The sequence below is a fragment of the Babylonia areolata genome, chromosome 21, assembly GCF_041734735.1.
Source record: "Babylonia areolata isolate BAREFJ2019XMU chromosome 21, ASM4173473v1, whole genome shotgun sequence".
Taxonomy (NCBI): Eukaryota; Metazoa; Mollusca; class Gastropoda; order Neogastropoda; family Buccinidae; genus Babylonia; species Babylonia areolata.
The window spans coordinates 53241645-53262588 of NC_134896.1; the positions used below are offsets into that span (position 1 = coordinate 53241645).

The window sequence follows — 20944 nt, forward strand, 5'->3', positions numbered from 1 at the left end:
GGTGTCACTGCGTTTGGCCAAATCCATATATGCTACACCACATCTGCCAAGCAGATGCCTGACGAGCAGCGTAACCCAACGCGCTTTGTCAGGCCTTAAGAAAATTTATTTTATTTTCTTCTCAAGGCCTGACAAAGCGCGTTGGGTTACGCTGCTGGTCAGGCATCTGCTTGGCAGATGTGGTGCAGCATATATGGATTTGTCCGAACGCAGTGACGCCTCCTTGAGCTACTGAAACTGAAACTGTTGGGAAATGATTCTAAAAGAGGGAGAGAAAAAAAAAAAAGATTATCTCTGCAATACACAACAAAAATGCATTGCCTTCAAAACAGAAATGGAAGTTGGCCCAGCTGCCTGAACAAAATCAGAAGAGTTCCACACTGATGATCAGTATCATTATCAGTAGCTCAAGGAGGCGTCACTGCGTTTGGTCAAATCCATATACGCTACACCACATCTGCCAAGCAGATGCCTGACCAGCAGCGTAACCCAATGCGCTTAGTCAGGCCTTGAGAAAAAAAAAAAATATATATATATATATATATATAAAAATAAAAAACCAAAATAAACTATTAAAAAAAACAAAAAAAACAACAATAACTACTAAATGTGAGGAAGTGGGGTGAGGTTTGAGTCAACTAATGAACTATGGTGAGGTTCGAGTCGACTACTAAATGTTGGAAGTTGCGTGGGGTTTGGGTCAACCACCAGTGGGGTGGCATTTGTGTCAGCCATCGGTATGAAATCCAAGGGAGAAAAATTCTGCCCAGACCTCTGTTCACAAGTAACTGATGGAACGTGTTGAAGCCAGCCTGGGAAAGACGTGGAAAGTTCTACAAAGACCGACCCACACTCAGCTAAATACAGAGAGACAGACTCGGACCTAAATATTGAGACAGCGGCCGTTGCACTCCAAAATACAAAGACGCTGATTTAAACTGAAACAACTGACAGCCAGTCGATGTGACTTGTAAAATGACTTCTAACTTCTGATGGAGACAAGGACTCTGCAGTCAATAGCTGGTCTGGTGGGAGTGCAATTTGTGTACCTAGTATTTGAGACCGTGACTCTGAATTGAGGCAAATGACAACCAAGTGCTAGTTTGAAGTGTTATCTGGCTTGGTGTGAAAGCAATTTGTGTACCTTGTGATAGACACTGACTCTGAACTGAGGCTAATGACAACCATGTCCTAGTTCAAAGTGTTATCTACTTTGGTGTGAGTGCAATGTATGTCGCTTTTTGAATGAGACACGGACTCTGAACTGATGCTTATGACAACCAAGACCTAGTCTGAAGTGTTATCTAGTTTGGTGGGACAGTGTAATTTGTGTACCTCCTGACAGAGACAATGACTGGACTGAGACTAATGACAACCAACACCTAGTTTCAAGTGTTACCTTGTTTGGTGTTGAGAGTATTCCATATAATATGCTTTCTGATAGGCTCACAACCCGACTCTACACTAGTAACAGCCTTAGTCAAGAGCTGGTTTGGTGTGAGTGCAGTCTCCATAACTTTGAGTAGTCTGCGTAACTTTCACAGAGACACGGACAATGAACAAATACGAGTGACAGCCTTTTGTCAAAAAACTAGTTTTGATGCGGAGTGTTGTCTGTGTAACCTGACTTCTGACAAAGTATGGAGAGAAGAGCAACAAGTGTAAAAGAACAGAATGGACATTCTGTGACTCCGCTTTTGACTATGAACTTGAACAGTAAGCTCGAGCCTGCTTTCATTTTTTTTTTCTTCTTTTTCTTTTTCTAAACACTGCTGAGGATAGGAAAATGATTCTTGGCTGCTTACTGGTTTTCTGAAAAGGTTTTCGCGTCTAGTGACTGCTGCTAGTGGTTACTTTCCTACCCTGCTGATACAGAAGTGTGCACGTGTGAAACATGGGCAAGCTGAGGATAGATAAGAGAAATGTGGATTGTTTCACAAAGCCCTGCAACCCTCTAGCAACCTACCTCTCTCTCTCTCTCTGCACAGGAATGCTGAGCAACACTGAAAAACACTAAAGCAAAACAACAAAAACCAAAAAAATTCTTACTCTTTTAGTCCGTTGAATCCATGTCAGAAGACAGGTTGTAAAAAAAATAGTGCATACACGGAAATTACATTCATCTAAAAAAAAATATATACCGGTAATCATTATCAATAACATAAACAATGATAACAATTATCACAATAATAATACAAAAAAAGACAAGTAAATTCTTAGCTAATCCTCCTAAGAAACTGAAAAACCCAAAACCAAGCAACATCCCATTCTGCGCCATAAGAGTACAATGGCTTACACATATGGGTATTTGCAATACTCTCTTCTACCGAGCTATGTTTCACCAAGGGAACACTTTCCTTGTGAGGGACTGCCCATGTGGGGCTGCTTGGGGGGCCCAGTGGCCAGCGTCCAGCCTATGGCATTGGCTGTCCAGCCTCCCAGCACCCACTGCAGCCCTGTACAGATAGAGCCAACACTGCAGGTTGTGTCGCTTTTTCCAATACTCGTCAGGCTTCACCGATGCTATGGATAGTTCCCACACCACCTTTCACCATTCTCATGCAAGTTGTGAACTATAATTCTATTCCATCAGCATGTGTGCAGACGGTTCCCCTACCTTTCTACCATTTCATCCTGACAAAGAAAACGCAGCATATCTATTGCCAAACACACTCTAAAAAGAAAAGGAAACAAAAAACCAAAACCAACAAGTATCTCATCTTTTAAGACAAATTATGTAGTCAAGCATAGCCACAGACTATGTTTACTGTTTTTCGTGTTTGTTATGTGTCACTGTCTAATAAGCTCCACACAAAGTCTCTATTTCCGTACTTCTCATAAGCTCCACACAAAGTCTCTATCTCCCTACTTCTAATAAGCTCCACACAAAGTCTCTATTTCCGTACTTCTCATAAGCTCCACACAAAGTCTCTATCTCCCTACTTCTAATAAGCTCCACACACAAGTCTCCTATCTCCTTACTTCTAATAAGCTCCTCAAACAAGTCTCTATCTCCTTACTTCTAATAAGCTCCACAAACAAGTCTCTATCTCCTTACTCCTAATAAGCTCCACACACAAGTCTCTACCTCCTTACTTCTAATAAGCTCCACACACAAGTCTCTATCTCTTTGAAATGAGTAACTCTTGTAACAACTTCCTTTACAACCGAGAACGTCACAAAAAAAAAGTCTGAGGAGAATTCTCCTTCTCAGGAGCAATCTGTCCAAGAAGGCCACCACAAAATAACGTCAACGTCACGGGCCCCTCACACACATGCTACACTGTGTATACATCCATCAAAAGACACAGCCACTTTCCACTCGAGTCTTAAAAAGAAAAACTGCACACAAAAAATTCTGCGCCCATGACAACAACCAAACCCATTTAAACCTGCCAGTTTCGGCAAAATGAACAAAAACAATTCTGCAAATCATACAAAAATGACAGAGTTGGAGGGTCGGGGGGGGGACCAAAAAAGAGTTGAACAGCTCAATTAATAAATAAACAAATGTATAAACGTACAAAAAGTTTTGAGGAAGAAACAGATAATTTGAGGAATATGCATAAGACGAGCCACAGATAAAAAAAAAACCAAAAAAAAAAAAACCCACAAAACAAAAAACCACCACACATTCTCTTCAAATTTTTTTTTTTTTTTTTAAATTTTTAATACGCATCCACAGAGAACGGTAGTAGGCCTAAGACCCTTGACAACACTGCACCTGTCTTCACCATGACAAAAAAACAACAAAAAAACTCCTCCCTTTTCCTCAAAGAACGGGACACGGTGGTAGTGTAACAGTTAACACCCACAGTCACAAACAACGACGATATGCACAGCCAGACGGCGTCAGCAGCCCAGTGTATAAAGAAGGTTTGTTGTCAAGTCACTGGAGCAGGCAGAGCTGCAGAGCAGTCCTCGACCGTCCGCACACTGTTCAGTTTAGTCAGTTTCATCTCTGTCATCGACCGTCCGCACACTGGTCAGTTTCATCTCTGTCATTGACCGTCCAAACACCGGTCAGTTTAGTCAGTTTCATCACTGTCATCGACCGTCAGCACACCTGTCAGTTTAGTCAGTTTTATCACCATTATCGACTGCCCGCACACTGGTCAGTTTAGTCAGTTTTATCACCATTATCGACTGCCCGCACACTGGTCAGTTTAGTCAGTTTTATCACCATTATCGACTGCCCGCACACTGGTCAGTTTAGTCAGTTTTATCACCATTATCGACTGCCCGCAAACTGGTCAGTTTAGTCAGTTTCATATCTCTGTCATCGACTGCCGTACACCGGTCAGTTTAGTCAGTTTCATCACCATCATCAACCGTCCGCACACCGGTCAGTTTAGTCAGTTTCATCACTGTCATCAACTGCCCGCACAATGGTCGTTTTAGACAGTTTCATATCTCTGTCAGACTGCTCGTACACTGGTCAGTTTAGTCAGTTTCATATCTCTGTCATCGACTGCCCGTACACCGGTCAGTTTAGTCAGTTTCATCACTGTCATCAACTGCCCGCACACTGGTCAGTTTCATCACCGTCATCGACTGCCCACACACTGGTCACTGTTTCACCACTGTCCAAAAGCAGATATGGTCCGTGAACACTGCGCCTGTTGTTGGAACAAAGCCACACAGGCCTTACACGCATTCCCTGGACGCTGAGGAGGAGGGCAGCAGAATCGTCTTTCCAACTGCTTTTCACCATCCCTGGTGACGACACGTCACGCGTCATGCCTTTCTGCCCACTTCACATTCACACCCTTAACACAATTCTTTCTTTTTTTTTTTCTCTCCTCTCCACACAGGTTAAATTCTTTCTTGCTGTTTTCCACATTAAAAAAAAAAAAAAAAATAAAAAAAATCCCTGATCACATTTTTTTCTTTCTCGAGTTCTGTTGTGTCATTTTCCACTCTGAGGGGAGCCAGGCCAGAAGGGGCGGGGGAGGTTGCAGGGGAAAATAAATTCTTTGTTTTCTCTTTCCAACATTCATTTTCACTTTAACACCATGGTGGGAGGGAGAGGGAGAGGGGGAGGGGGAAGGGGGGTGGGAAGAAAAAAAAAGAAGTCTGTCCTCCTCTCACGCCACCATCCACACGCAGCAGTGTGGGGTGTGGGGGATGGGGGAGGGGCAGCAGCAAGATGACTGGGAGGAGTTGTGGCCCCTGCCCCCCCCCCAATCACCTGGAGACGGCGGTGGTGCAGGTGTCGCTGGTCTTGGTGCTGACATCCCCATGGTCCCCACTGCTGGACGGTCTGGGGAACAGGGGCACCGACTGCTTCTTTGGGGAGGTCGCCACCTCACCTGCGGAAATTTCTACAAGGTAAAGGCATGTTACACACCTGGGGAAATTTCTAACAAGGTAAAGGCATGTTACACACCTGGGGAAACTTCTAACATGGTAAAGGCATGTTACACACCTGGAGAAATTTCTAACAAGGTAAAGGCATGTTACACACCTGGGGAAATTTCTACAAGGTAAAGGCATGTTACATACCACAGGAAATTTCTAACAAGGTAAAGGCATGTTACACGCCTGGGGAAATTTCTAACAAGGTAAAGGCATGTTACACACCTGGGGAAACTTCTACAAGGTAAAGGCATGTTATACACCTGGGGAAATTTCTAACAAGGTAAAGGCATGTTACACACCTGGGGAAATTTCTAACAAGGTAAAGGCATGTTACACATGATCATCATCAATCGTTATTATCATGTTTTTTGGGGTTTTTTTTTTTTTAATCATTACTACCATCCTTTGCCTTATATATAACCAATGAACTTACTGCCCTTTATGCCCTCTGGAATAAGCTTCATAAATAATCCATGTTCACATTCACACCATGTTAGCTGAACTATATTCAGGGACTGGAAGAATCCGATCAAACATCTATAAAATAAACAACAACAACAACAAAAAACAAAAACAACAATGCACAGTACTTATCACATGGTTCAACATTCACTGCACAATTCTCATTTTCTCAACAAAAGGGAGTGGACTGATGGCCTAGAGGTAACGCGTCCGCTTAGGAAGCGAGAGAGAATCTGAGCGCGCTGGTTCGAATCACGGCTCAGCCGCCGATATTTTCTCCCCCTCCACTAGACCTTGAGTGGTGGTCTGGACGCTAGTCATTCGGATGAGACGATAAACGGAGGTCCCGTGTGCAGCATACACTTAGCGCACGTAAAAGAACCCACGGCAACAAAAAGGTTGTTCCTGGCAAAATTCTGTAGAAAAATCCACTTCGACAGGAAAAACAAATAAAACTGCACGCAGGAAAAAATACCAAAAAATGGGTGGCGCTGTAGTATAGCAACGCGCTCTCCCTGGAGAGAACAGCCCGAATTTCACACAGAGAAATCTGTTGTGATAAAAAGAAATACAAATACAAACTAACCTCTGCTGATTTCGTCATCTGTCACCCCACAACAGAAAACTTACAAAAGCATTCTTCACCCGTTTCACTCAACAACAACTATTACTTTCTTTTTTGTGTAAACATATAAATGTAGGAGTCGCATTCACCTCATATCACACAGGCAGTAAAATTTCTATATTTGCACCCAAAAAGTACAACAGTCTTCAACACCATGACTCTCCATGTTATCTCACCTTTGAATCGCTTCAGTGCCCTTGCCCTTTCCTCTGCTTCGTAATACCACACAGTGATTGCATACCTGTAACCAGAAGTTCCACAAGTCCAGTCATTCATTCAACCCCTGTGAGTTTACAACAACAGCCTCAACAGGCTTCCCCTGTCACAGTGATTCCGAAAAACACAGAAAATATACTGAAATTGTGGATTTTTTTTCGCCTTCCAAACTGATACGTGTGGACACAGCCCAAAATACTACTGAAGTTATTCTCTTTCTTTGTGATACGTGTAGTGCGAGAGCGTTAATCAGTGTGCTGGTGCAAAGTTGCACACCACACGCAGACACACATAGCATACTCGCACACCGAGCACACGCACACACACACACACCGAGCACACTCACACACACACACTTCTCTCCTCACCTTTCCTTGTTTGAGGGCAAAACCTCATGGGGGTTGCGGCGGTCCGACCAAAAGAAGAGAACTCTGTCAAACTTGGGTTCAATGTCAGCCACTCTGTCCATCCCCTCCGGGTAAATCCTCAGCATGCCCCCATCTCTCTGCAATCAACAAATATGGCCAGTTTCTATTATACTCCCCGTTTGGTTACCATGTCAAACTGATGCACACTAGGCCTCTTTCTTTGCTCTGTTTGGCCAAGTTTTGCAGCTAACTCAGTGAAAAAAAACACCCATCAAATTCCGCCCTCTGCTGGCCAACTGACTTAATTCCCGGTCATATATACACATTCACTCATCATCGTAAACACATTCATCCATTCATCAAACAGTAAAAAATGCACATCAATCAAACAGTAAAAGAAAAACAATTAAAAACAACAAAAACCAAAATGACACAAAGATTCATGCTGACTGTTCATTCGTTTATTAACCTCTTGATTGCCAAACACAGGGTCAGTGTGGCGTTAATCCAAGTGCTACTAACACACACTGTCCACTTTTCAGCGGCAGTAACTGAAGAGGGCACTAGTCAGGGGGGCAAAGGGGAGGTTACCTACTTCTGGGAGGATATCGGCCGTAGCTACTTTCGTTTTCTCCACATAGGTGGATAGTAGTTTGCACAGGACAGGAATGCCAGACCCCTGCCGGAGTCTGCACTAGTGGGTCACGGTAAGTATGTGTAATTTAACTAATTTTGCGGAATTGAAGCAATGCGATCCAAAAGCGGTAGTAGTCCAGATAGCGAATGGAGACCGACTGGTTCACACTACTCCTAACACATCTTCTCTCTTTGACTGGGGAAGGAATTGAGAGGAGCTGACAAGTTTCTGTCCCATGAAAAACTACTTGCATGGAGACTTAACCTGAATCTAAGATCTTAGACTGGGGAAGGAACTGAAAGTAGCTGACAAGTGTCTCATGAAAAACACTACTTCAGCTGAGACTGACCCAAACTTCCAAATTCTTGTTGAGATTGTATCTTCATACTGCTTCAAATACCTCTCTTCTCTTAGACTGGGGAACAAGGAATTAGAAATTAGTAGTTGACAGTGTCTCAAAAAAAAAAAAAAAAAAAAAAAGAGACTACTTGTGCTGAGAGAGACTGACCCGAACGTTTCAATTCTTGTTGAGGCAACAAATTCACATTGCTTCTGACACTTTTTCTCTCTCCGACACTGGGGGAAGCATTTGAAAGTAGTCAACAAGTGTCACTTGATAAAGAAACTACTGACCCATATGGGGTTTCGTAGTTGGTTTCCAAAGTATGTTAAATCAGAACAGGCACTATCGAACAACACCCAAATGACTCAGCAGCGGTGCAGTGTCTCCTCTGGTGTGTGGCCTCCTGGCGACCTAACATCGTTGGTTCCCTGTGGACTGCCGGCACTGGAACTGTGACAAACCCAGGTATTGCTATGCATGGGGGACTCGGAATGAGCAGAGTGGGAGCAATGCCACTGAAACATTGCAGATGATGGGACTGTAAAAAAAAAAATTAAAAAAATAAAATAAAAAATAAAAAGGAAAGAAACTACTGACCCGAACATCCCAGTTCTTGTTGAGGTAGTAGATGCAGGTGATGCAGCGACCGTCCTGGTTAGGGTTATCAACGTGCCGCACGTACCCTGACGCATGCCCTGGGTAACATGCCACCATGGCCTGCAAGGACATACATGTATATGGTATCCTCATCAGGAACAATGTCACACAGGGACATCTCTTGTGGCAATACATCACTCGCTGTACTAACCACGGGATGATCTGGGACAAGAGAGCTCCTAAGGTTCTCACTCTGTGTTTGAGAAAAATGTGATGAGTTCTTAAGGTTAGGAATGTAACTGAGAAAAACAGGCGAGTGGGTTCTAAACTAAAGGTTCTGTGACTGAGAAAAATGGATGAGTGGATTCTTAAGGTTCTGTGGTCAAGAAAAAATTGAATGGGTTCTAATCAATCTGAAGGTTAGAAGTGTAAAAATGGTTGAGTAGGTTCTGTGACTGAGAAAAAATGGGTGAGTGGGTTCCAAAGGTTCTGTGGTTGATGCCTACATGATGATTACAATTAGGTTCTGAAGTTTTGAATCATACTTTGTCCTTGACCTGTCCAAGTGATAACATCGTGACATTACCTTCAATCATGTTGGACTCATCCATCCATCTTTAATACCTTTCTTCTTATTTATTTTCTCTTGACTTATTCATCACCACTTTCCTTGACTGAAATCCTTATCTTTCCCCTTCATCTTGCTTAGTCTGACATGTATACATGTGAATCCTTCTGTCTCAGTACATGTATATATAAGTTTTACAACATGTTCTACTGAGTTTCAGTTTCAGTTTCAGTAGCTCAAGGAGGCGTCACTGCGTTCGGACAAATCCATATACGCAACACCACATCTGCCAAGCAGATGCCTGACCAGCAACGTAACCCAACGTGTTTAGTCAGGCCTTGAGAAAAAAAAAGAAAAAAAAAAAGGAACTACTACTACTAATAATAATATGTATAAGGCGCAAAAACTTGATGAAGTCAACTATAAGTGTACAAAATAAAATAAATAAATAAATAAATTAAATAAAATAATAATATAATTAATTTTTTTTTAAATAAAAATAAATAAATTAATTAATTAATGAGTGTTGATGTTCACAGGTGCTGCATTGTAGCGACACTCTCTTCCCAGGCAGAGCTGCCTGAATTTCAGAGAAATCCCTTATGACAAAGAGTTATGCAATACAATGTCTTATGCTTTTTTAGTTATGTCGTTTAATATAATCCTTCTGGTTCTTATCACTGACTTAAATCCTTCATCATTATCCTTGTTTCTGACTCATCCTTTTTCAGTTCCTGATTATTCCTGATTCATAATCCTATCTTTAAAAAAACAAAAAACAAAAAAAAGATTACAGTATGTATCAAAATAAAACAACAAAAAATCTTACCCTTCCAAATTGTTGCTGACTTTTACTTTCTGGTCCTTCACTGAACCATCATGACAAACAAAGTTAAACGTAACCCAAAATACAAAATTATGTTGTTCTCACACTTTATCTAAGTTAATGAATCATTTGGGCTGGGTGGAGAGATCTTTTTTTTTTCTCTCAGAAGACGCAATAATTCAGTGTCTGTTCGTAAGTCATTATTATTATCATCATTATTATCATTGTTGTTATCCTTTTATCATTATCATCACAATTCATTATCATTGTGTGTGTGTTGTTGTTGTTTTTTTTTAATGATTATTAATTATCATTTTTTATCTTATATATAACCAACCAACTTATCCAAGCCACTGCCTTTTATGCCCCCTGGAATAAAGTTTTATAATCCTGGACTTCAGTATTTCAGTGAATTTTTTTCCGCCATTCGGTCCCAAACATGTTACAACTCTGCCTCTATGCCTGTTTTTACCATTAAAGAAAAAAAAAAAGAAAGAAAAAAAAATCAACTGCTGTCAACTATGCAAGCTGCTCTGCATGATAAGGATAACTGATCAGCTCTGCAATTGTTTCCTTTGATTTTTTTTCTTTCTTTTTTTCTTTTTTCTAAACTAAGAATAGCATAAGATTAAGAGGGACAGAGAGAGAAACAGATGAGAGACAGACAGAGAGGAGAGCTTAAGACAGACATCTGCACTTTCCTCTTTTTTTTTTCCCTTTCCATAAACTTAAAGAAAACCCAAGACAGAGTCGGGAGACACAGAGAGAGAGAGACAGACAGAGACATAGACAAAGAGACAGAGACATAGACAGAGAGAGAGAGAAAGACAGGATGTAAAAGGATGAATGAGGCCTGGAGAAACACTAGAGACAGACTAAGAGAGGGGACATAAGACAGACAGCTGCACTTTGCTTCTCTTGATTTTTTCCCCCCCAATAAAGAAAAAGCAAATACATATGAAACGAAGGGAGGGAGAGAGAAACAGAGACAGACACAGACAGGATGCAAGAGACAGATAGAGCTCTAGAGAAACACAAGAGACCGACAGAGAGGGGACTTCAGACAGACAACTGCACTTTGCTTCTTTCGATTATTGATATTCCCCAATCAAGAAAAGCTAAAGAGGAAAAGAGAGAGACAGACAGGATGTAAGAGACTCCAGAGAAACACAAGAGACAGAGAGTGGAGGGACCTGAACACAGACAAATTAGCACAAAGAAAGCACAGACAGACCAAGACAGATATATTGACACATCTATAATATCTACCGACCAGCTGAAAAATGAGAGTTCAAAGAAACAATCTTTCTTTTCTAAGGGGAAAAAACCTTCACAAGAAATTTCCCATCCACTCCAAACAATATATTATTTTCCTCAATTAAGTCATTCCATATCCCAGGCGGACTCTTGAGTAGTTAACACTAATTGCCCAAGGGTTTCCTCAACGAGCTCTCAGGGGCAGAGGCGGGGCACTGCTTGCTAACTAAGTCAACACCTGCACAATGGCAATTTCTCTCCAGCAAAAACGTCCAAAAAAACTGTATAGCACTCTTTATCATTAGAAGACACATGTAACATGCATGTACAAGAGTAGAAAACAAAAACTTACAAACTAGGCAAGATGGTACAGATCAAGAAACAGCGAATGTTAGCACTGCATCAATTGAACAAAATCAAGTCAATACCAGAAGTTTCTGTTCTCTCCATTTCCCTCCTTCTGCTTACTCTCTGTAGAGCACTGGGTACTCCAAGTTAGTAAAGCAATGCTTTGGCCTACTGAAATTACTATTTGTTGTCTCAAAAACAATGAAAGATCATTTCAATTTTTCCTGAATGAATGCAGTTTAGACATATTATACACACACACACACACACAGAGAATGCAGAGCTATGTATTATATAACATATACGTAGTACGCATGTGAATAATAAAAAGCTCATTTTCACACTGTGTCTTGTACAAACACACATACGCACAGACACAAACACTCAGATACCACTACATACACTAAATGCACACTCAAGCACATGTCATCTTATAAGTTCTTGTACAATATGACATCACTTCCAGTGCAAACACCTCAAATTGAAGAGAGAATGAACACACCTTCAAGAGGTCTAGACTTTTTAGAAAACAAAAACAAAAAAAAACACCAACTACTCATCAAGTGCAAACATTTTTTGCTTGCTATTCCATTCAGTCAAGTGCGAAACAAGTAAACAATGAGTCACGAAAAATGCCAACACTTAACACAATTTCCACGAAACACCCTCTCTGACCTGTCTGTTCAATACATTGGACAGAGCTATGGCAAACATTCAGGCAGTTTGAGCAGAAAGCAGGATTTCTTTATACCACATGCAAGCAAACTCAATGTCATTCTCCACCCCCACCCCCTCCCCTCCCCCCTCTTCCTAAGAGGGCTTCTTGACTATTTTATGATAACATGACACACTAGAAACAGTTCCTGAATGTTTATGTGGGGAGTCTACGTGACCACTCACACACAGGTTTTATGAGGCGCGTGATGAAGGCTTGTTGAGCAAGTTCATCAAGGTTACCTTTTCGGTTGTCATGCTTTTGTGTGTGTGTGTGTGTGCGTGTGCATGTGAGGGTTTGTGGGGGTTGAGTGTGAGGGGGAAGGAATGCGTGGGTGTCTGTTTGCCCTTGCATGTGTGTGTTTGTGTGTGTGTGTGTGTGTGTGTGTGTGTGTGAAGTGCAAGCATTTATATTTGAATAAATACATGTATGCCTGAAGGAAATGACAGAGAAAGGGAGAGAGGAAAGAGTGTTTGTCACTAAAGATTTTTCTCTCCACTATTGACTGCATTCTTCTTCTTCTTCTTCTGCATTCGTGGGCTGCAACTCCCACGTTCACTCGCATGTACACGAGTGGGCTTTTACATGCATGACCGTTTTTACCCCGCCATGTAGGCAGCCATACTCCGCTTTCAGGGGTGTGCATGCTGGGTATGTTCCTGTTTCCATAACCCACCGAATGCTGACATGGATTACAGGATCTTTAACGTGCGTATTAGATCTTCTGCATGCGTTTACACACGAAGGGGGTTCAGGCACTAAGCAGGTCTGCACATATGTTGACCTGGGAAATCGTAAAAATCTCCACCCTTTACCCACCAGGCGCCGTCACCGTGATTCGAACCCGGGACCCTCAAAGTCCAACGCTTTAACCACTCGGCTATTGCGCCCGTCATTAATTGCATTCAAACTGCATTATACGAATACAATCTCTTCTCTCCACTATTAATTGCATTCAAACCGCATTATACGAATACAATCTCTTCTCTCCACTATTAATTGCATTCAAACCGCATTATACGAATACAATCTCTTCTCTCCACTATTAATTGCATTCAAACTGCATTATACGAATACAATCTCTTCTCTCCACTATTAATTGCATTCAAACTGCATTATACGAATACAATCTCTTCTCTCCACTATTAATTGCATTCAAACTGCATTATACGAATACAATCTCTTCTCTCCACTATTAATTGCATTCAAACCGCATTATACGAATACAATCTCTTCTCTCCACTATTAATTGCATTCAAACTGCATTATACGAATACAATCTCAGCCCTGCTCTTTGTACAGTTAATTAACTTAATGAATTCAAGTTTCAACTGAGGTTTAAGGTTTAAATACCATGAACCAAAACATAAGAAGTTGCAACTGGTTCAGAACATCCATGAGCGATAGAACACCACCTTAAATTACAACAACAAAAACCCAGAAAGTTTACAATTACAAATCTGTACAAAACTATGTATCATGTCTTAATTCATAACAAAGGCAGAAAGGGGGAAAACAAAAATTAAACGATACACAAAAAAGGGAAATAAGTAAAATTATGATAATACAAATTACTCTGCTGTTTTTCTTCTCTGTGACACAGTGTGCGGGGTTTGTGTCTTTTATTTTATGTTTCTTTGTTTTTGTTTCGTTTTTTTGCTTCACACTGTTGATTTTCAGGAAGAGCACAGAGCAAAGTACAGCACTGTTCAGCATGGTACAATATATGTGACGTTTCATCTAACAAGCACTACACACAGACAAGCACAACTGAAGAGTAAGTTAAAGTACCATCATTTGCATACTTGTGAAATTACAAGATGAACAGACTGTAAATGTAATGTTCAGTCATTATACAGATATGTATCACTGTATGTATTCCTTTCAAGCTTGACCCAATGACTGCTTCACCCTGCAAGTTAAGAATATTACAATAATAAACAAGAGAGGCAAGGCCTTCAAGACTCACTTGTGGCAAAGTCCCCTAGCATTAATTACAGAGTAATTTCCCTTTTTTTACTATCTGCACCAAAACGTTTGCAAAATAAATAAAACTTCCATGCTTAGCAAAAGAAGTTCCTGTTTGAACAAAAAATGATAATAATGACTGTTCTTGTTGTTGGGTCGAATATCAGATCAAAGTGCCAAGTTTAGAGAATACAAAAAATATAAATATAACAGTAAATACAGTTTGCATATAATTAGGCTTCATTTTTTTATTTTTTTTTTTGTGCCCATCCCAGAGGTGCAACATTGTTTTAAACAAGATGACTGGAAAGAACTGAATTTTTCCTATTTTTATGCCTGATTTGGTGTCAGTTGACAAAGTATTTGCAGAGAAAATGTCAATGTTAAAGTTTACCACGGACACACAGACACACACACACACATAGACAACCGAACACCGGGTTAAAACTTAGACTCACTTTGTTTACACAAGTGAGTCAACAAAGTAAAAACTCTAGACCAAAAGAACTTTGTGTTCAATCCCACTTGACTGCCGCAGACCTGAAGTTCTAGCGGTTAAATAACTACACACTGCAAATGATAAACTTGGATCATGAAATAACACTTCTTCCTATCTTCATGTGTGTGTGCCATCCTCTCATGATACTGCTTTATCTCCTGTCACGCTAACCAGGAGAAGGTGAAGGCCAGCGCCTTTCTTTCATAACATAAAACTCATACAGGATGGTCAGTTTTTCTCTTTTTTTTCTTTCCCCTGCAGCGACTCAATCTGATGTGAAGTGGGTGTCTGAATGGCCCAGCCTGCAGATTTTGTCACTGGAATTTGGAATGCAGTACTCTTTGTACTCATCCACTTCTTCAATCTTAGAGCCCTCTGGTGGAAATGTTTAAATGATGACACTGAATAAACACTGGCGTTGTTGGTTGCCAATTTTGTTGTTTGTAGCAAGACAGTTAAGCACCAAATGTTACAATATATAGTACTGATTAGGATTTTTCATTTTATTCAGGACCAGTTAAACCTGGAATTACACTTTACAGTACAGTGAAAAAAGGGAAAATGAGACTAAATAACTAAGTAAGACTCAGTTAAGTTACTAAGTGGCGTTTTTTGGGGTTTTTTTTTCGTTTTTCTTTCTTTTTTCCCCTCCAGTTAAAGAAAAACATTTCTAGTCTGCATAACTTGAGAGCACTATACACTTACCTAGTTTTACCTGGTGCTTATAAAAACTTATTAAAAAAAAGTTATCACTTTTGCTGTAAATCATCAAAAAATCTTGTTTTTAAACAAGTTGTGTTTGTACACCCATACCCACTGAATCTGTCACACATTTTCATCATATGCACACACACACACACACACACACACGTGCTGTACACACACACATACACATGTGTTGTACACACACACACATACACACGTGTTGTGTACACACACACACACACGTGTTGTACACACACACAAACACACGTTCTACACACACACACACACACACACACACACACAAACACACTATGTGTGCTGCAGCACTTCTGAGGATTCTTTTTCTTTTTCATCAAAAATTATTCAGTCCTGAACTGCTGTTATCTGAGCGAGTCAGAGATTCACTGCGTCAGTTCATGACATCCGTGTGCATATTTGATGTGAATGGCCCCCACTTTGTGCAAACTGCAAAACAATCCATCCATACAGTCAGTAAAGGTGTACAGATAAGATTCCCAAACCCTTAAGCGCAACCGGAACCTTTTCAAACAGAGTAAACCAACCATACTCTGACATTCGGTATTCAATTGAAACTGATGATATCACCCAAAAGAAAGAAAGAGAAAAAGGTTGTGCTAACTGGTGGACACAAAAACTGAATGCAAATTTGTGTTTAAAGAGAGAACTTGCTAAAATGTTGACCCTTTAGAGTCTGCTAATATTATTATCAATGTAAAACTGTACCGGACTACAAACTTCTTTTTGATCTTATTATTGTTTCCTGTGCACAGAATTAAACATGCATGCATACATACTTTTTACAATGCCAGTGTAGTTGATTAAAATCAGAACATATTCCAAATTCTTTGTATACTGTTTTAATGAAATTGATAATGATATTTTAATTTTACCTGCCTTTTTGTTTTGAATTATACATGTATATACTGAACATAACAGAAAAATATAATCTCAAACACAAGCCACCTCAAACCTGGGAACTGAATCAAAGATGAATTTTATGCAATCACTAAACCAATCAACAACAGACAAACGAATAAGCTGGATAGCAGAAAAGAAAACAATTTTTAACACTTTGCTGCTTCTACACATACACATCGACAGCATACATTCTCATGCGCGCGCGCGCACACACACACACAACCAGGGAAAAAAACACCACCCACAGATTAAAACAATAAATAACTGTACAAAAAAGATTCACCCAAAACAACTATGTGAAATTTTCGAACTGGCTGGTTGGGAGGAATAACAAAATCAAACTGCCACTCCCCCCTCCCAGGTGAGACATAGTTAAGTGTCTGTTATTTTTGGAATACCATACTGGAAACACATGAACACATATGACAGATATGTATACATACATGTACATAATATATATAAGATGTAATATCATCACTGAAAAATAAATTGTTATAAGGGAATCCGTATCTATTTGGTGGAAACACTTCATATTCAAAGAGGAAATCCACAGAAATCAGAAAAGAGAAAGCAATTTGTAAGAATGTTCCAAAGAGTTAATTTCAGCATCGTCTTGCCACAGCAGAAACTTGCACGTGTGTTTTTATCCACATAATGTTAATTCCAACAAAATCCTGATGCTTGCACCACTTACAGGCACAATGAATCATTATTTCAGCATCATTCACGTATGACATATGTATCTGAATCACTGACAGACTAACCCCCTGTCCCATGTTCTCTCCCCTCCCTCTCTAGAGCTCTGTTTGTGCATGCATGTACATATTCAAGTGTGTGTGTGTGTGTGTGTGTGTGTGTGTGTGTGTGTGTGTCTGTGTGTGTGTTTGTGTCTGTGTGTGTTTGTGCGTGCTTGCACATGCATTCATGTGTGTGTACATGTGCATGTGTGTGTGGGTTATGCATGTGTGTCTGGGAGAAACTTTTATTATTCAGTATTCTGTCTTTTCATAAAAATCGTTAAAACCAGAGTCACACTGTGTGAACAAATTTTCATTATAATAATTAATATGTTCATTTGATTATAAATCATTAAATGTATGGGAGAAAAGAGAATTTACAGTACTGTGCCAAGTTAGAGTTAATAATTCACAAAATATTACTATTTTGTGAATTAATGCTGAATACATCCTTGCCAAATCAATGAAGTCACATGAGTATGCTAGAACAGAAAAATTCAAAATGCAACCCGCATATGATCATTGTTGTGACAAACAAATCAATATACACTAACCCCCTCCCCCACCTGCCCCCCCCCCCCCCTACACATGCTGTTTTAAAAACCGAGATGTCAAATGTCAGTGAATGATATTTTAAAAATCTATTAATTCACTAATCCGAATCGGATTACGGATTTTACATAAATCTTGTTTACAGTTTAGTTTAACTTACAAAAACTTTTGAGTTTTTCAGAAGGGGAAGGAGGGAGGGAGGCATAAACTCATAGCAGATTAATTCTTCCTAAAGCATTTAAAATCATTAAAGAAAATCAAATACTGGTATGTCAACATTTTTGTTTTAATATGCTAGCAATGTATAACAAATAATAATAATAATGTAATTGTTTCTGAAAATTTTTCAACAATGACAAGTTTTTTCCCCAATGGGTTACACCAAATTGTTAAATAATTATATTATAAATCGTCAATTTCTTTTTAATATCAAGTAAATACCACTGTTGTTTCACACATTCACTTTCAGTGATTGTTAGTATTCCTAATCCTGTGTGAGATTAACATTACATGTACTGTTAATCTAGGTTAATCTTGAGCGAGATGAACTACACATACATACATCAATTTCTTTCTTTTTTTAAATTACAAACATGTACTGGCCATGTACCTTTGTTCTTTCATTGATTGTGTAGCTATCCAAAAGAGATGAACACTTCAGGACAACCGCATCCATGCAGGACACCAAGTAACGAATGTTTTCACAGTGCGGCTCCCGTCCATCCACCCATGTGATGATGTCTCCACGAATTTTCCCCGAAGTGCTGGCTCCTGAATGCACAACCTGTCCTTGTCTCATTAAACCACTTTCTTTGAACATCTTCACCTCGTTGAGGATCTCCTGGCCGTTCATCTCACCGAGGAACGAGTCCATCACGCAGATACCGTATCTGTTCAAACATTCCACAACATACTTCGCGGTGGCGTCGAACCTAGACATCAGAACATCCACATAAGCGTCCTTAGTATTTACCGTGCTTCCCTCCGGAGCCATGTTAGTCTTAGCACTGCGTTTGGCACGGGCCTTGTGCTTCGACTTTATATCTTGAGGGAAGTCCTTGGCATCCAAAAAGTATCTTTCGTTAGAGCCCTCCTCTGCAATCGCCGGTAACTGTCCTGTTTCGTTTCTAAGAACGCCTCCCTTTTTATTCTTCCCCGCGCCTTTCGTTTTTTTCTTTCCCGATGTTACTGGGTCTCGTTGGCTGTTTCCTTCTTCAGTCACCGCCTCGGCTGTCGTTTGTGAAGTCCCTGGTTCACTATCTTCTTCACCTGCTTGTTTGTCGTCCGACTGAGAGTTGGGGACAGTTGTATCTACCTTGTCCTCAGTGCCCTTTGACTGTTCACCCACGGGGTTTGTATCCCCACTCGTTTTATAACTACTGCTTGGCTCCTCTTCTCTTTGCTTCGCTTCTTTCGACTTCTGCTTCTGTTTCTCTTTGCACGTTCTTTTATGAAGTTTCCAGTCCTCGCGCTGGTGATCCTTGCAGCAGTACCACGTATTGTGGCAGCCGCCACACAGTGAAAGATTTTCGAGGGCCCCGCACAATTGGCAGACATTGCGATCGTCACGTAGGCCGCTGGCCGAAGCATCATCCGCCATAACTAGACCGATCAACAAACTGGCCTTGGTTGGACTGACCTTTCTCGTGTTTACAGGTTGATCTGCTGGTTAAAAAAACGACAGCCGGAGATGGCCACTAATTTATTTTTAGCAGGGTGTCCAGAGGCGCGACAAACAGCCGTTTGTTAACAATCGCAGTTGGTCACGTACGCCATGCTTTGTAAAAATAGCGACTACATGTGACTCCGTGAGTGTTGTTCAGAAAACCGGGTCAAGAAAACGTCATTTCCCGTAAAAGAAGGGAAGCTACTGGTGTGTTATCTCGCCCATGCAGTATGAAAAACAAGGTGCATCGTGCTCGCAACCTCGCATGTAAATAGATTGCACAGTCGGTATCAGTAAAACAATAAAGAGAAGTAGGCCAAGTGCGATTATGATTGCTGGAACAGGATGACATTACGGAGCGAACTGGCCAGCGCGAAATATTGAACAGAGATTTTCAGTTTGTAAGTTTCGTGGGTGCGGTTTCGTGTGTGTGTGTGTGTGTGTGTGCTGGCATGAATAAGCGTTTGAGTGTTGATGTTTGTTTTTCCTTTTTCTTTAAAGTTTTAAGTTCAACAGAGAAATGCCTTCATTTTTCATACAGTAATAATTATTTCTCAGTCTTCTTCATCTTCTTTTCATGCTCACACCAACGCAACAAACACTGATGACAAACAATTGTTTATGTGCCTGCATTTAAAAATAGGGTGGCCACTTATCTGGTGTATTTATCATTTCATGTATTCAAAACAGGGTCGATATCCCATCATAGTCCCCGCATTCTGCCCTTTATGACTCATTTGGTTTTGCACTGACGATCGACTGCGTCGCATGTGCGCTGGGTTATCTAGGATTCGAGGTATATCACATCACGTACACAATTGGAGTTTGTTTTACGACTTGAACGTACTAGTAATGGAAAGAAAGGTTTCGCTTAAGATTACATCGTGAGAAATTTCTTCACGATACCACCGGTCGGTGGCCCGTCCCGGGAAATACTCAAATGTGTGGGTATGTGTCTCGGCAGAACGTCACGTGCGTGCGTGCGTGCGTGCGCACGCGCGTGTGTGTGTGTGTGTCAGTGTGACGGTGTGCCGCCGTGCGTGCATATCAGTCTACATGTGTGTGCCGTGTATGCATATGTGTCACTGACGGTGTGCACTGATGTGCACCGTGTCAGTGCGTGTGTGTCAGTCACTGGTGTGTGTGCGTGTGTCAGTCTGCGCGCGCTCTGACTGGTCTGTGTGAGTGTATGTGTGTCTCACGGTGTGTGTGTGTCAGTGCGGTGTGTGTGTGTCTGTCTGTCTGTCTGCGCGCGCTCTGACTGGTCTACGTCAGTGTATGTGTCTCACGGTGTGTGTGTGTGTGTGTGTGTGTCAGTCAGTGCAGCCGGAATGCACGAACCGTCTGTGTCAGTGTACTGTCACTGTGACTCAGGCTCAGTGCGCCGGCACGGCACGGCTCAGACGTAGGCCGTGCACATGATCATGCATGCGCGTGTGACTGATCGATGTGTGAGGAGAGTACACACACTTCTTCAGAAAAACAGAGAGGGTGAGCGGGGAGACGGGGATATATGTGTAGCCTAGCGGGGAGTTTGGGGGGTGGGGGTGATAGG

The 20944-nt window shown here is 41.0% G+C and overlaps 1 protein-coding gene across 1 annotated transcript; it reads right to left on the bottom strand.

The window, feature by feature from the left end:
- Nucleotides 1-617: 617 nt before the first annotated feature.
- On the bottom strand, nucleotides 618-19476 carry LOC143296394 (egl nine homolog 1-like). Its single transcript, XM_076608286.1, has 5 exons — nucleotides 18334-19476; nucleotides 8610-8729; nucleotides 7033-7169; nucleotides 6625-6689; nucleotides 618-5312 (listed from the first exon to the last, which is right to left on the bottom strand). The coding sequence occupies exons 1-5, from the start codon at nucleotides 19321-19323 to the stop codon at nucleotides 5188-5190; spliced, it is 1437 nt and encodes a 478-aa protein (XP_076464401.1). The 5' UTR covers nucleotides 19324-19476; the 3' UTR covers nucleotides 618-5187.
- Nucleotides 19477-20944: the final 1468 nt, after the last annotated feature.